This window comes from Callithrix jacchus, chromosome 18, assembly GCF_049354715.1.
Source record: "Callithrix jacchus isolate 240 chromosome 18, calJac240_pri, whole genome shotgun sequence".
Classification (NCBI taxonomy): Eukaryota; Metazoa; Chordata; class Mammalia; order Primates; family Cebidae; genus Callithrix; species Callithrix jacchus.
In genome coordinates this window covers 33,006,310-33,024,309 of record NC_133519.1, presented here as the reverse complement: position 1 = coordinate 33,024,309, position 18,000 = coordinate 33,006,310, and the positions used below count along the sequence as shown (strand labels likewise).

General features: G+C 38.6%; 1 protein-coding gene across 1 annotated transcript in view; it reads right to left on the bottom strand.

The window, feature by feature from the left end:
• SLC19A2 (solute carrier family 19 member 2) overlaps positions 1-18,000 on the bottom strand; it is a 21,349-nt gene extending 3,349 nt beyond the window's left edge. Inside the window, exons 1-5 of the mRNA XM_002760382.6 lie at positions 17,588-18,000; positions 9,617-10,219; positions 2,646-2,868; positions 1,330-1,522; positions 794-935 (exon numbers count right to left, since the gene is read on the bottom strand). Of these exons, the coding sequence (XP_002760428.1) occupies positions 794-935; positions 1,330-1,522; positions 2,646-2,868; positions 9,617-10,219; positions 17,588-17,791 (1,365 nt within the window). The 5' untranslated portion in view covers positions 17,792-18,000. The remainder of the gene's footprint in view (positions 1-793; positions 936-1,329; positions 1,523-2,645; positions 2,869-9,616; positions 10,220-17,587) is intronic.

The window sequence follows — 18,000 nt, the reverse complement described above, 5'->3', positions numbered from 1 at the left end:
TAAGACAGAAACCCTGCAAATCTTATATAAAGCACTTAACACATAGAAGGCACTGAATGCACACTGTCTATTATTACTACTTCTCTCTTATATCTCTTTAGTAAAAGATAATTATGGCTAACACGTTGGGAAGAAAGCAGTTGGGTTGGAATCGGGGTGGGGTAAGTACTTCTTGATTCATTCAGTTGCCCATTTTGCCAAAGTACAGAACAGGATGTACTTAAAACTCACAATGCATGAAGGAATACACAATTCCTGAACATAAAAAAGTATTCACATTGTTTGTGGGTGTTGGTGCAAGTTTCTCAATAGGTCATTGTTACAAATCATAATGTTGTTCAACAGCAAGGCATTACCTTGGTATATGGGTAAAGCGTGTTTTAAATAAAGAAGTAAGGAGACTTAAAGAGTTGTGAGATGTAGCAGGGAATCTCAAACATGGGATGCAGTATTCCAAGCATAGATTTAAGTATAGAGAGAAATAATGGATGAGGAAGCAGAAGGTCTTGGCCAGTAAGGTATCAATATTACCTCTCAGCTGAAACAGCACCACTGGGCTGATGAGTTACACTCAGGAATGTTCTAAGACCTCAAAAAAGATGACAATCCCAATACCCTCCAGGGAGAAAAAGTTCAGGATGCAGGAGAAAGTGTTGAATGAAGGAAGGAGAGTACACTTTTACTTTACATCTGTTCCCTATTGCTTGAATTTGTTTTCATTAAGCATACATCTACTTCTGTTACCCTGATCAAGTCACACATACTACCTTCAATGCCAAAGGAGAGCTCTTACCTGAGTGTTAATTTCTAATCCAAGGCCACTGGCATCTACCACAATTAGAGTCAGCAGCGTCTGCAGTGCCAGGGCAATGAAGGTATTTACACCAAATACTAGGGCATAGCGTTCCATGCTGAGGTTTGCAGCAATTTGAAAACTTAAAAAAAAATAAAAGAAAGGTGAATAGATAAGAATTCCTTCCCGAGTACTTAAAATTTTTATTCTAAATAAAAGTAAAAATTTTTACTTTAAACGTGAAGAGTCTTCTTTCTACTGTCAATTGCCTTTCTAACCAAATGAAAACATTTTGCTGCTAAATGATATAAATCTCATGCAAACATCTGAAAACAGTAGGAACATACAAACAAGGGAACAAACAAATCTTGCCTAAATGCCTCCTCAGGAAAAAAACTGATAATACACATATAATACAATGCTTCCTCCCATTTGCCTCATTTAACTAGAAACTTTAATATTTTGGTTTGTAAAGAAACCAAAAAATATATCCTGTTACAATTTTTCCTAAGGCTTCTATGAGCCAAAATACATACGTTGCTATCGTGATGAGTAACATGTAGATGATTCTGAAGACAACATAGGATGCATAGCACACCCAAATGTTACCCACAGTGTCCATGATATACACTGCAGCAGCAATCAGGAGAGAAAAGAGAGATAACATCATCTCTCCCCAAGTTGACCAGGATATTTTTATGTAACCAACAGCAAACACAGCAACAGCACCTACAAAACAAACAAAAAATGCAGTTATTTTGCTAAACAAATGCTATTGCAATAAATTAAAAACTCAGCTTAAATTATTAAATTTTAAAATCTGAAAACTTATAAATAGGATAGCTCAAGATTATGGGACATTTTGAAACACACACAGAGATTTCTGAACTTGATGGAATCAATAAAATGGGGCCACTGAGATGAGAGACCAAATTAGGAGAGGTGGCAATGAGATGAAAATGCAGGACAAAGACACAGGGACATTGCTAAGGAAAAAAATACGGCAGCTGGAGCAGAGGCAAGAGTCAAAAAGACCGACGGCTTCTAGTTTGTCAACATGGCAGGATGAGTCATCTCTCTTTCAAACCAAGGAGCAGTCTAGAACATGGCAAAAGGGCTTCTCTGCCTTTCGATGAGACAGTGATGGTGATAATGATAGCTATAATCTATAAAGTGTTTTCTGAGTGCCAAGACAGTTAATCAGTGTTTACAGAAATCATATAAAACCATCCAACAACCGCAGGAGGTAAGTCAACAAATTAGAAATGAACAATAGAATGAGATGGTCCAATACACAGGCTCTGAAGCCAGCCTGCCTGAGTTCAAATCTTGACTTTACTACTTACATGCTATATGACCTTGAGCAAGTTATTAACCTACCTGTCCCAAGTTTTCATTGCAAAATGGGGATAAATTCCACCTATCTCAGGAATTTTGTGGGGACTGAGTTAATGTATATAACGTCCTTAGAACAGCACCTAGCGCATATTAACATTCAATAAATATTAGATATTATTATAAATTACTGTATTTTGCTATTCAAAATTTCACATCAAGTGACAAAACTACCCAGTAAATACAGAGATAATGGAAACTTGGATAAATAATTTTGAAAATTATTATACTCGGTTTTTCCAAAGCTTATTTAAAAATTCCAGTTTCTTAGTCATAGTCCTGCTTCACTTGCGTACTTCTAAGTTGTCCTCCTAAATTGTAAAATCAGAGCTCAAAATAAGTAAATCATTTTTTGAGGCTATTTTAAATTTGGAAGGGGTGAGTAATCTGATGATGGCTAGCTTAGCTACTAGAGGAATCCCTTCCCCACCACCCGCTATCATCCTGTATTGCTTACCCAGTAAGGTTGAAACGGCCTCTACACCACCATTATAGATAGCAGCATCGCGAGAAGGCATCACTTTCTCCCACAGGCCCTGTGTGTAGTTCACAACTTGAAAATAGCCACAGGTAGAGAGGGCCCACCACACAGACCAACAGAGTAGAGGACGAGAGGAGTAGCATATCAGGAAATCATTCCATAGTACTTTCAACACAAGGAGACGGGCTGGCTTGGGTTCCTACACAGCAAAAGGAAACAATGCTCAAACTCCAATGAAGGCAATTATATAGAAATCAATTTACTAGAAAAATATGTTCTCATAGGATTTTTGCTTTAAATGTACTGTAGCATTAACACAGCTGTATGTAATCAACCAAGCAAAAGATGCACTGTTTACAAAATGAACATGATGAAAAGAGATTACAGGCTTCAGCCAATGGGTGTCTATAATCCACATCTCCCATACACTGGCAAACAACAATAATAATAATAAGTAACAGACCGGCAACCCTATAAATCAATATTCGGTTAGGCCGCCTATCCTTATAATTTAAATTTTCTTCCTTAAACTTTTTATATTACTTAATATTTAAACAATGAGAAATATCACTATTATAATAAATAAAGCTACTGGGCTTATAATTGAGTGAAGGAAGACATTACTATGCTATGCACCTTCCCAAGTGAATATGAGATGTCAGACACTCTGTGAGATATCTCTAACTTCAATTGTATGAAAGGACTAATCTACCAAAGGTTACTGTAATTCCTGAGCCTTGCTCAGAACATGGGAAGGCCAGGTGTGATGGTTCATGCCTGTAATCTTAGGACTTTGGGAAGCCAAGACAGAAGGACTGCTTGAGCCCAGGAGTTCAAGACCTGTCTGGACAACAAAGTGAGATCCCACCTCTACCAAAAAAAAAAAAAAAAAAAAAAAACAAAAAACCAGAACACGGGAAATTTTACTTTTGTGGTTAACTAACATGGAAAGATGAGTATGATATTATGATGTACCACTGAGTAAAACAACAGCAAGTTAAAAAACTACATGTAGATTACAATTTCATTTACTATAAAATGTATATATACATTATGTAAATATGCAGAGATGTTTGGAAAAAATTCACTAACCTTTGGGTGACAGCAGTTCAGGTGATTTTTAATTCCTTTTATATAGCTTTCTGTAATGTTTAATTAAAAAAAAATAAGTATATGCCAGGGACAGTGGCTCACACTTGTAACCTCCACACTTCAGGAGACTGAGGCAGGAGAACTGCTTGAGCCCAGAAATTCAAGTTCAAGTTGGGCAACAAATTAAGATCCTGTCTCCACACACACAAAAAAACGTTAATTAGCTGGCTGCAGTGGTATACACAGGTATACTCAGTCTCCCCTGCTACTCAGGAGACTGAGATGGGAGGACCACTTGAGCCTAGAAGATCAAGGCTGCAGTAAGCTGTGATCATGCCACCGCATTTCAACCTGGGCGACAGAGTGAGACTCTGTCTCAAAACAAAAAACCAAAACCCATATATATATATATTTATATATTTTTAATATATATTTATTTTATGAATTTTATATTTTATAAATATATTATAAATATGTATATAAAATATATATTATATATTTTTATATATAAATGATATGTATCATTTTTATAAAATTAGGCCGGGTGTGGTGGCTCATGCCTGTAATCCCAGCACTTCGGGAGGCCGAGGCAGATGGATCACGAGGTCAAGAGATCGAGACCATCCTAGTCAACATGGTGAAACCCCGTCTCTACTAAAAATACAAAAAATTAGCTGGGCATGGTGGCGCGTGCCTGTAATCCCAGCTACTCAGGAGGCTGAGGCAGGAGAATTGCCTGAACCCAGGAGGCGGAGGTTGCGGTGAGCCGAGATCACGCCATTGCACTCCGGCCTGGGTAACAAGAGAAAAAAATCCATCTCAAAAAAAAAAAAAAAAATTAGTACAGATATTTTCTCCTCTTATATACAGTAACAGTGAACATCAACATTAGGTAAATAAAGGCCATTTTCTCCCTCAAAGGCTAGAAAACCTCACTGGACTGAGAATCAAGTTTCATCGTTCTTCTATCTTCTCATACCACCCCAAAGCAACCCCAAGGTGGTGGTTCCTTCTTTGTGCTGTTTACCCCAGAAGGGGATATCCTTCAAGTACCAGTACTACAGCCCCCTTCCAAAACTCATGGAGGAATACTGAAGTTAACCAAGATAACTCAGAGAATTACTGACACTTGAAAATTCTACTTGATGAATTTGCATATGATAATCACCTCGGAGTACAAAATACTGCTGTTATGAGACTGATTTCTTGGCATTGTTTATGAGAACAAACCTTGTGAATTTAAACAAATCACAAGACAATTGTTAATCATATCTAATGTATACAAATTAATTTTAAAATTCTCTGATTTTGCTGAATAAGGGAATGGTACCAAGCACATTTTCTGAAGTCTTTATTAAAGATCCACCAATTTTATTGAACTACATCAGATTTTTACTATTTAGTTTCAGTTGCTTAATCAATAAAACTTGGAAAGCATCTGTGATATCTGAAACTTTCAGGGATGCTGGAAGGATTATAAGAAAGTATATTCTTGGAAGAATGGAACTATTAAAAGAATTCACAAGTTTCTATTCAAAATCCTAACTAATAAGAAACCCTTAGTTTCCTCCTCTAAAAAATGAAAATGATAACAATAATACCTATCCATACAAGATTATACAGAGTTAAACTAGATAATGCATGTATTTAGTACAGAGGTGCTCAATTAATGTTATTTTTATTGCACAGCCTAAAAAGTCATGGCCTACATAAAATAATGCCCAGTATAAACAACCTTGAGAATTTTAGATTACATAATAATGAATTTTGCCACACAGAAGTTAATAACTACTCAATCTATTATCTGGCCATGCCCAAAAAAAAAGATGGCAGGTCCTCTTTATAAAATCAGCATTTCTTGCTATAATCTGCTGGCTTCCTTCTATGCTGTTTTCTAGGCTTCAAATGTTAAGCTTATATGAATCACACTTTCTAAAGAAGCATTTCATGTTTCTTGTTAAATCACATCTACAAAGGTTTATTTCCAGTACATCAAAACTCCCAGCTGCTCATAGCTGAGCATGCATGCTCTAATTCAGTAAGTGGCTTTCATTGTGTTCCATGGGGCTTTAAAAGTTTCATGTGAGATGAACAGGCTCAAGTGCATAAAATTATCAGACCTGCATTCCTGTTTCAACCAGAAAGGCTCAATTTTTATTTCTTTATCACAATGGGCATCTAGTTCAGATTTCATTTGAACCTAAGACTGATGCTGTTTTATAATTTAAAAAAACTTGAACAATGATTTCCCTCTATCGAGGAATGGAAGTCTCTACTGTAGTGGTTTTTGGAGTCAACTCTATCTGGATTAAATTTTTTTTTAGACAGTCTTTCTCTGTTGCCCAGGCTGGAATGCAGTAGTAGCACCATCACCATCTCTGACCTCCCGGGTTCAATCAATTCTCCTGCCTCAGCCTCCCCAGTAGCTGGGATTACAGGCATGGGCCACCACACCCAGCTAATTTTTTAAGTAGATATGTTTCACTATGTTGGCCAGGCTGGTCTCAAACTCCTGACCTCAAGTGATCTGCCCATCTCAGCCTCCCAAACTGCTGAGATTACAGGTGTGAACCACCGTGCTTTGCCTGAGTTGGAAATTTTTTAAGTGCCGTTTCCTGTGTGCCTTTGCACAAGTCACTTAACTAAATTTAGTTTCCTCTTCTGTAAAATGGGCAAATATCTACATCACAGAGTTCTAATAAGAATCAAATAATATACTAACTCTAAGGTTCTTAGCACAATATCTGATACTCAGGCCAAAATAAATGGGAGGTGTGATGATAATGATGATGACTGATGATGATGATGATGATGAACATGATTGGGGTAATTAATTCAGAGAAAAGAAAAGATCATTTACAAACTCACACATACATGAAAATCTACCGTAAAGGTACGAAGCTGTTCTGGATTATTCCTATCTAATGATAATGATAATATTAATAACAGCAACTACCATTTATTGAATACTTACTGTGTAAACTCATTTGAAAGCTTTAAATACTCAAGATAACCCTATAAGGTAGATATGTAGATAAGGAAACTAAATCTCACAGAATTAACTTGCCCCCCTATTATAAATGAGGTTTGGACTTCATTTTCTTCATAACTCACTACACCCTACTCCTAGAAATGACCAGTTGCCAAGCACATAATGAATCCAGCTCTGCTTGTGAAAGAAAGTCACCAGCTTTGGTGGTTATTCTTTCTGCAAGGTTAGCACCCTTTGCCCCAATGCAATAGGCTGTCTTTGAAAAGAACTGATAAATACTCTAAGGCAATATGTAAAGTGGGCTATCACTTAGACTCCTCCTACTTCATTTTCTCTTTCTATAAAAATCAAGATAAAACCACCTACCTACCAACTCTTCAATAATTACAATTATAATTTGTGGTTTAATTATAGGTTTTGTCAACTTAAAATGGCTCTGCCATCCCTAATATCCATATTCTGAATTTCCTTTACCCTTGCCAAAGAAAAACAGCAGCATTTTAGGGCCAGTCAGTGCAGATACCAAGCAGCACTGCCCACGTGCTATGATATCAGCAGTAGAGCCTAGGATATCAGGGAACTGACTTGAATCCTAATTTTGAAAATTGTGTAACTGACATGACTCTGACATTGTTACCCTAGTTAAAAGACTTCATGAAGAAAGGTTGAGAGAGAACTGGATCTCATATACACTTTAAAATTATGTTCAGGAGTATATGTGGCAATTCTGCATAAGTCGCTAAACTCTGATCATAATCCTTGTCTCTAAAAGAACAGTCTTGATGAAATCTAATCTATTTTAATTTTAAAATGCTCTTATTTTTCTATGACCTGTGATTAGAATTATTTCTAACTTTAAAATTCTATAATTCTTCAGTATATAAAATACTGACACATTGCATATCTATAAACAAGTATTTCAATTTGAGCTAGGAGAGACTTTTTCTAACTACAGGTCACCACTCATTAGTTGGTAATAAAACTGATTTAGAAGGCAGTTGACTGAATTTTAAAAAATAAAAGAATGTATCAGAATAAAATATTGTGTTGTAAAACTTGTTTCTGTTATATACAAAATGTATACATACCTATGTATGTACAGATTTTCTATGTAAAATGTGTTTTCTTAGTGTTTCTTATCTATATTCAAAAAAGTTTATAACTGTCTATAAAAATTTTTCAAACTATGGTCAATAGGTTAAAATCTAAAATATATATTTATACACACATTATATGTATATATGTTAATTTTAGCTAAAGCCGCTGTAACACATTCAAAATAGATTTAAAAAGGGTCTTTTTTTCCATGTCATGAAATCTGTGAAATAATTATACCTCCTTCCCGCCCCCATCAACCCTCTGTTGTTCTCCAACATCATCTAACAAACTATGAAGAAATCAGCATTTCATTGCCACTAAATCCTTGGTCATTCTGACAAAAACTGCTTATAGGTGCCCTGGTAATCAAGGTGAGTTTCATGATGAGAGTTGCCCAGGCTCTAGAAGTTTAAGTTTACCCAGGCTCTTTGAGATGATAACCTAAATTTCAAGTAGTAATTTGAGAGCTGAAGAATGGGGATAGAGAAGAGTAATTTTCAATGAGGACATTAGATGCCACATTGAAACAATTCAATTAACTCTCTACAGAGAATGAAAGACTTTATTCATAATGGTTCTTTATTATCAGCCAGCCTACAAAAATTATGGAGCTCAGTCTGACTGAGGCCACCTACAAAGCTGGAATGTTAATAGGCTTATTTCCAAACATGTCCCGGGAAAACTAAGACTACAGTGTGGCTGGAATTAACTTTATTCCTCACAACTTATAACCTGATAGAAACAAAAAACTTGTATATTTATTTAAAAAAAAAAAAAAGGTTGGGTGTCTAGGGGAAGGAATCCATCTTCCTGGCTAGACAGAACAGATAGATAAATTATTATAATGCCATACCTCTCTCTTCCAGGAGGCAGCTTCATAACATTTTTAATATTTATTCCATCATCACTTCAAACTGTCCCCTTGTGATCTCTTCATCTGTAGTATTCAATACTACCTCACTTCAGCAAATTGTCATTTGAAAAATAAATAACAGATATCCCTTCTAGCATGGAAGAGGAAAATAATTTCCTACCCTTAAATACTTTGGGCTTCACGGCTGGGCAGTGGCTCACACCTGTAATCCCAACACTTTGGGAGGCTGAGGTGAGTGGATTGCTTGAGGTCAGGAGTTCGAGACCTGCCTGGTCAACATGGTACAACCCCATCTCTACTAAAATACAAAAATTGGCTGGGCTTGGTGGCAGGTGCCTGTAATCCCAGCTACTAGGGAATTTAAGCAGGAGAATCGCTTGAACCCTGGAGGCAGAGGCTGCAGTGAACTGAGATTGTGCCACTGCACTCCAGCCTGGTGAAAGAGCAAGACTCCATCTCACAAAAAAAAAAAAAAAAAAAAAATACTCTGAGATTCAGTTCAGAAACTAGAAGTAGATATTAACTATTTATTAAGATCCCTTCATCTACTCATTTAGCAAAAATTTTCTGAGTGCCTTATTTATATACCAAACACCCAAAAGGTGAAGACACAGCCCTTGCAATCCAAGACATCTTTGACATGAACAATACATTGTTGTTATCAGTCTGACTTTGGAGGTCATACACTCCAGAGGAAAATAAATTTGTTGTCCCTAATATAAACCATAGCTTGAATGAATGAATGAATGAATGAATAAAGCAATGAACCAACTCAGGATAAAACATAAATCCAAATGAATACAAGATCTACCAAGAGCAAGTTTGCTGTTTTTTTCACCATTGGTCCAGCCTCCAAAGTAGCAATTACAACATGTTTAAGGCTGAGCTTACCGGTTCCTCCATGGGAGGCTCCTCCATATTTAGAGGGATTTTTGACTCAATGTCCTCCCAGCCAGGAAGGTGGTTGGAAGCTGTGGTGTCAGTAACAATGCCACCATTTTGTACCTTGATGCCATTCACTCTCTGGCAGGTAGAAGCGACATGGTGAAAGAAGAGGCTCTTCTGTGGCATAGGTAAAAACCAGGCCACAGCAAAAGCCACTGAAACACAGGTAAGAGAGATGACATTCAGGCTGAATAGGGACCAGCCTGCCACTGAGACAAGAATTTGCCCTAGGACAGAGCCCACTGTAAAGCCCACCAAAGTGGCACTTCGACAGTAACTTGTGACTTTCTGGTACATGCCCAGGTCTACTACACTGTAGATGTAAGAGTAATAGGCAATTTCAGTGGCTGTGGCAATGCCATAAAAAAATTCTAGGAATTGAATGGCCAATAATCCCTGGGCATAGAGCAGCATAAACCATGTAACAATAAGGCTGAGCCCCTGCAATAGAACAACAGGTTTATAACGGAGGTAGTCTGTGGCAAGGAACACAGGAAACAGCAGCACCAGGTATGAGTAAGTCCAAACTGGATAAATTTCATTGAAGACCTGGTAGAAAGAGAAAAAAAACCCATTAGTGATCAATGGACTTGGAATAGTCTTAAGAATTTATTCCTGTAAAACAACTTACAAATATCTCAAAGATCTCATCCTTATCAATCAAAGAAACCTTGACAACAATACTTCAGATAATTGTTTGAAAATATCTTTTTTCTTTTTTTTTTTTCTTTGAGATGGAGTCTCACTCTGCACCCAGGCTGGAATACAGTAGTGCGATCTTGGCTCACTGCAACCTCCACTTCCCTGGTTCCACTAATTCTCCGGCCTTAGCCTCCCAAGTAGCTGAGATTACAGGTACCCACCATCATGACTGGCTAATCTGTGTATTTTTAGTAGAGATGAGGTTTCACCATGTTGGCCAGGCTGGTCTCGAACTCCTGAGCTCAAATGATCCACTCACCTCAGCCTCCCAAAGTGCTGGGATTATAGGCATGTGAGCCATCTTGCCTAGCCTAAAACTCTCTTCATACCTATATTGTCAGTTTCCTCAATTAACTCTTTACCATGTGTGCATCTCCTAAGAAGCTTTTAAAAATTTGTTAGCCCGTTGGCCATGGTGGCTCACGCCCGTAATCCCAGCACTTTGGGAGGCCAAGGCAGGCAGATCACCTGAGGTCAGGAGTTCGAGACCAACCTGACCAACATGGAGAAAGTCCGTCTCCACTAAAACTACAAAATTAGCTGGGCATGCTGGTACATGCCTATCTATAATCCCAGCTACTCAGGAGGCTGAGGCATGAGAATCATTTGAAGCCAGGAGGCAGAGGTTGCAGTGAGCTGAGATCGCGCCATTGCACTCTAGCCTGGTAACAAGAGCAAAATTCTGTCTCAAAAAAAAAATTATTAGCCAACTTGGTGGCACATGCCTATAGCTGTTACTCTGGAGGCTGAAGTGGGAGAACTGCTTGAGCCCATGAGTTTGAGGTTCACACCACTATACTCCAGCCTGTAAAACTTTTTTAAAAGCAAAACTCTGTCTTTTAAAAAAACAAAAACAAACAAAAAAAGATGCTCAGCCATAGCTATTTTTTAAAAACTTCCCAGTAGATTTTTAAATGAGCCAGAGTTGAGAACAACTACCTTACAAGCTTTTTAAGGATAGACCCTACGTTCACCTGTATAACCTGTCTAAAAGCCAGCATACTGTTTGGAAGATACTAGTTTCAATAAATGCTTTGAAAATGGAATCACTGTCAATTCTTACTTTTAGACACAGGATAGGGGGCCTTTACCCTACTATGTCAACAAGCTTCTCTGATTTTAAATTTTGTTTCTTTTGGGGCAGAAGAATAAATAAAGATTGTCAATCTGTCCTACAGTCTTGACAGAATTAACTCTCTAGATGGCAGGATTTTAGGCAACTTTTATGTCCTTCTTTTTGCTTGTTTGTAAACAGAAAAACAATAGAAGTTTTTGCTGTTTTCATTTTAGGGCATATTTTAAAATTTGGATAGATTAGGAATATTCTTTGAATTAAACTTTAAACCCCAACAGGAATTTCAGTTCCATCACTTGCTGTGTGATTATAGACAAGATTCTTTATTCCCCTTAGTCTTAATCTTCATTATCAGTAAAGGAGGGTTGTTGGTTGCAAAAATTAAATGAGAAACAATATGGAAATTATTTGCTCCACATGATTTATTCACAAAGTCTGAAGACTAGAGGACAAGCTGACAAGGACATCTGAGGCAGTATGAATTTACTAATTTAATTGAACTATCATCCCCATTCTCCCAATAACAATCACTGTAGGAGATTTTTCCTTCCTTTTATCAGTGGCCTTAACTTTTAAGTGCTTTTTAGAAGGTATTTTTGGTAAAAGGCTGAATACTTTGTGATGGAGCAACCTAATCCTAGACTTTCACATTCTGATACCAATAGTAACTTTCTTTTTATATCTCCTGTATATCTCAGTTCACTCAAGTCTAATATGAGCTAACTGTTCCAAGGTTTTAGAGGCACAATAAACAATTGTCACAAAATCTCTTGCCAATGTAGAGCACAGCTATGAAAGTAAAACATAATCCCCATTTTCTGAAATACATTCCAAACTTGACTTCTATGTAGCAAAAGTGATCTGTTTAATGGCCTCACCTTCACGAAGTTGGTCTAATTTGTGTTGGTAAACAGTTAGCAAGCTCCGCTTGATCAAGAAATTTTGTTGGACCTGACTATGGGCCTAAAAGAATAATCAAGAACTGTCAAAAGATTCTTAGTCAAAACTGTGGAAATTTTAGCAAATGAAGAACAAAGTGCCCTTGGCCACATTAGGTAACTCTAAGTAGAAAAACAAAACAGGAAAGGGTAATCTTGAGATTTCACAGTTGTATTCTAATTAACAATTTACCATTCCTTTGTGGCCTATACTTTTACAGATACTCTGTCAGTTTTTTGTTTTGCTTTCATTTTTTTAAGACAGAATTTCACTCTTGTCACCCAGGCTGGAGTGCAATGGTGCAATCTCAGCTCACTGCAACCTCCACCTCCTGGGTTCAAGCGATTCTCTGGCCTCAGCCTCCTGAGTAGCTGGAATTACAGGCATGCGCACCACACCTGGCTAATTTTTTGTATTTTTAGTAGAGACAAGGTTTCACTATGTTGGCCAGGCTACTCTCAAACTCCTGACCTTGTGATCCGCGTGCCTCGGCCTCCCAAAGTGCTGGGATTACAAGTGTGAGCCACCGCGCCCAGCCTGTCAGTTTTCTAAAGTTTGAAACTACCTCCTCTGTTTGACTAAGCATCACCTTCACATTTTTCCCAACATAGCGCCATGAAGCGACTAGCCATCAAACCTTTTCTTTAAAAATGTTCTCTACTGCTCCCTCAATAGCTCATCTTCTTTTGTTTTGGGATTTTGGATGACCTCTTCACTCCAATAATACTGTCTGTGTTTAGACATGTTACATAACTTTTAACAATAGTTGTCCCAAAATGATTAACTGCTAAGTTTTCATTGTCTAAGTTTCATCCTTCAAATTATCAATTTAAAGTATCTTTACTCAGGAGTCCAATTCTACTAATACAAAACTACAATTTAGATAATGAAGATGGACCGTAATACTGCCAGCCTTGCAGTAACAACTAAAAACAAAAAGAAAGGCAAGTAGGGGAGAGCGGAAAGACCAGATAGGTTCTCTTTAACTTATTCTAAATAAGAAACCTGCATTTTCTTCTTTAAGAGAAATCCACACAGGATGAATGCCCCTCTCATGCTATTATCAGCATCATAACAAACCTCTACTGCTGTGCTACACACCAAGCTAAACACTCTATCTATATTTTATTTAATCCAAACCACAAACCTAAGGTAAATGCTTCTATCATCTATTTTACAAACAAGGAAAGTTGGCCTTAAAGAAAGGTTAGGTGAATTGTCCAAAGTTATCACAGTTAGGATTGGCAAAGGAAGGATGTGAATTCATGTGTGCTGAATCCACCACACTAAAATGCCTGGTTTCTTCAATCAGAAAACGGCTATTAATCATCTACTACCTTTCAAGGTTAATTCTAATACCTGGAGTAGCTTTTCCAATCTGCACTGAGGTGCTTTTACAGGGCATTCATGAGGAGATAAAAGCCACAGTCTCCAGTACTTAACTAAAGGGTCTCCAAAAGAGATCCTTTTCTCTTTCCATGTTTCCAATGACAGTAGATAATGCTTCCTTGATATTTTGGAATCTTGAAGAGAAATATCCTACAGGCAAAAGTGTACCAATTGCAGACCCTTATTAATTGTCCATATTACAACTTCTCACTTCAGGTAACATCTGCCATGTGAGCACAGGGAATTGATTATAACCAAGGTGCCTTCACAACTCTTTGGATCAGCACTTGTTCATGCTTTCTTGAGATACAAAGTCAAGGGAAAACAGATGTTCATTTTTAAGTTCTAATTTAGACTTTAAAGTAGAATCAAGTTCAATTAAACAACTAAAGGGCATTTATTTGCACAACATTGTTTTCAACCAGCATAGAGGTAACAAAAAGAATAAGATGAGGCTGGGCACTGTGGCTAACACCTGTAATCCTAGCACTCTGGGAAGCCGAGGCGGGCAGATCACTTGAGGCCAGGGGTTCAAGACCAGCCTGGCCAATATGGCAAAATGCCATCTGTACCAAAAATATAAAAAAGTAGCTGAGTGTGGTGGCACAAGCCTGTAATCCCAGCTACTCAGGAAACTGAGGCATGAGAATAGCTTGAACCTGGGAGGCAGAGGTTGCAGTGAGCCAAGATAGCACCACTGCACTCCAGCCTGGGCAACAGAGCAAGCTTCTGTCTCTAAACAAATTGAGATCTTCAGCTCTCCAGGAGTTCTGAACCTATTGAGGAATATATAATATATACAGTATTTATAATGGAAATGAAAATATAGGGTTGTTTCTTCAAGAAGGACCTTAAAGGATGAGAAAGCTAAAGGCTAACAAAGATATCAACAGATATATATGGGAAGATTATTCCAAGAAGAGAGTAAGTCTTTGAGAACAGGTCAACATATGACAGACTGTAGAAATGCTGGACTTAAGACTATTAGATTAATATGAATGGAGCTTGGGTATGTGGAAGTGGTTAATAACATCTGACTTGTTCATCCAATTGGAATTGTGTTAAAGTTATAGATTAACTTCAGGAAAAGAACATTTTTATGATGCTTTTTTCCTCATCCAAGGACATCGTATGTCTGACCATTTTTTCAGACCTTGATTTATGGGTATGTGTAAGAAGGGTTGTAATAGGAGCTAAGGCTGTTCGAGGAGGTAAAAACAAGTAAGGCTTGGAATATTAGGCAGAATAGGTAGAATGTTTAAAAAATCTAAGAAAGGTAGTAAATAGCTGTCAAACCACGTGCTCCAATGATGAAAGGATAAAAAATGTTTTTAGAGATAAAGATCTGTTTTACTGAAAGTCTGGCCTTCAACTATTAATATATAGTCAAATTTTAGCCACTTAAAACTTTTAAACTGGTTTCTGTTTTAAAATTAATGCTTTTCCTAAAATCTAAGAAAAAATCTTTTGAGAGTAGAGAGAAGAAATTCTGTCTTTTTCCCCTCTCCTCTCCTTTTGTTTTAGGATTTATTCAAACCAACTTGGCCCTTCTGCAGTCTTCTAGGGGCAAATACAAACTTGTCACTGAGTATGACAACATTAGCTTTGCTTAAAAATCATGTAATATTTTTTATTTAACTGTCCATTGCGAAAAGCAAGCACTCAGTAAGTAATAAGTTGTTCTATTTATTTCAATTATTATTTATACAAAAAACATAGTTTGTCACAAGGCAAGCAGAGGAGAATCAGCAGTGATTTGGTGGTTCTTGGAAAAGACACTCCATCCTCACACTACTAGATTTCTCTTCAAATCTCACCCTTTTCCTGATCTAATTTGCAATAACAGAGGTATGCTTATGTTTTTGTTACACAATCAGCAAATATTTACTGCACATGGCATCTCTGCTTATTTTTGTGCCCCTTAATATATTTCACTCACCCTGAAAAGCTTTCTGATAGGACAGAGCACATGATCTTGATAACATCACACAGCAACCTTCTACCCAGGGCACATGACAAAACAGATCAGCTTTCAAATATCAACACTGGGAACATGTTTCTCTCCCTGTGTTTCACTATCAGGAAAGGTGCACGAACTGTGCAGATCACATGGCAGTTCACATGAAACTTTAATTGTCAGCTGTTCACAGCAGTATCAATTCTGCTTCAGTGCCTATGCCTCAGATTCAGTGGTTGTTTTGGGTTTCCAGAATTAAGAATCATATTTTCTCATCAGTGCAGTAATTTCCTTGTAAAATCATTCTGTTCACAAAAGTTGGCCCTTTTGACTTTATTATTGTTTAAAATCAGTATTAAAATTCAAATAGGTAATGAATAACTGTTACAGTCCCTTATGTACTGATCCACAAGACCGAGAAACGGCTCAGCCACTCAGCTCAGCCACTGCACCCCACAATGGGCAGGTCAATAGGGTAATTTAAGGCTAAGCAAAAAGTCAGTGATACTTGCTAGAGGTGAACCAATGTCACGCTCTCAAGTGAAACCCTCAATTCAGAAGTCAATCCTAATTCTTAAATTTCCCCTCAAGTGCCCTTGAAAATGAAGGAGCACTGCAACAACAAACTGGACGATGAGTAATTACATCTTGCCAGTGTGCAAATGACTGCGGTAGTGCCGTCTCTTGTTGTGACCTGTTATGCAGGGTTACTGAGCTCCTACTCGAAGTGACTGACTACTAACTACATGGAGAAGAGTAAGGTTTAAATGGGAGGAGTGTTTTACAACAACTGAAGCAAGGGGGCAGGATGGAAGGAAAAGAAAATGTAAGAAAAAAGAAACAGCTAACAAGTGCCCACTCAGCTGACAGGGAAAAGAACATGAGACCTCAGCTTTCACCCTTGTATTCAAGGAAGAAGGTACTGAATCTGCTTTATTTCGGTTTTGTGGAAGTACTTTGGGTTTAATTTCTTTTTCAGTTTATATATTGTCTTCTGCAAAAATCAACTGCTGGTTTTGACCACGCACTTTAATACTTTGACACATTTCTAATGTACACTACGCACTTTCGAAGTACTTTATTTGTAAGCCCTCATCCAGGGAAAAATCAATCAGCAAGAAGCTCTTGATGCGCTACGTGCTCTCAATTGCCCTGAACACAAAAGCCTTCAAATAAACCACCTTGTATCTGAGAAGCTAAACTAATATTTGTGAAGCAACAATTCACAATACAAGAAAAAAATATAATTAAGAGCCAATTATACCATCTGCCTTTGTCCCTGGAGGTGGGGCTTAAGGGAGAGAGGGGCTGGATATCCTTGGACACACCCTCACCCAGTTAAAAATCAAGACAAATTAAGATGCTCTGTACTTCTGTCCTATCCATCCGGCCAAAGGTAAACAAAGCAATGGATGGGCAGGAAGAGGGTGAAACAAGTAGAGGGAAGATCCTTTCAGAAAAGCAGTGATTAACTACTTTGTCAATGAATATTTACTAAGCCATGTCCAAAGTACAGCTTGCTGTCTTCACTTCTTTGTCAAAATATTGCCCCCTCGCCCCCAGCAGGAACTGCGGGACCAGTCTGGGCAGAGTCACGAAAAGCCACATGACAGCATACTGCCTGAAGCACAAGGCACGGGGCCTCTGGACCTGTTCTGAGCCCTTCGCAGAATACAAGCCCTACAAAGCCAAAGAAAACAGGAAACCATGAACACCACGAAGAGCACTAAGTCGACCTACAACTAGAAAAAATCAGGAATCTCTGCCGAGAATGGCTCGAAGGCTTTTCTCAGTCCTCTCTTCCTCCGCCGCCCAGTCGCCCGCCCGACCCGCGCCCTGCACCCGCCGAGCGTACCTCCCTTTCCTTCAGGTTCTTGTCCGGCCCCAGGAGGTACGGGGTCAGGAAAGGCTCGGACGGCCTAAGACTGGCGAAGAAGCCGTAGGCGCAGAGCAGCGCGGTGGGCAAGAACCAGCACTGGCGAGGGACCCGAGCGGTGCGCAAGAGCACAGTGGCCGCCGCCGCTGCCGCCCGCCGGGACACCGGGCCGGGCACATCCATCCGGGGGGCGAGGGGAGGGGACCCGGCCCGGTCCCTTCCTTCTCCTCCTCCGCCAACTGGAGTGAGGGTCAGGCACTGCCCCAGCGCGGGCACTTAAACCGCGAGTGACGGCTTCTCCTTGTAAGGCCAAGCTGTTCTGGATTCGCCGCCACCTCTGGCTACAGGACCCTCATCCTCAACCTCAACCTGCGGCAGACGCCTCTAGGGTC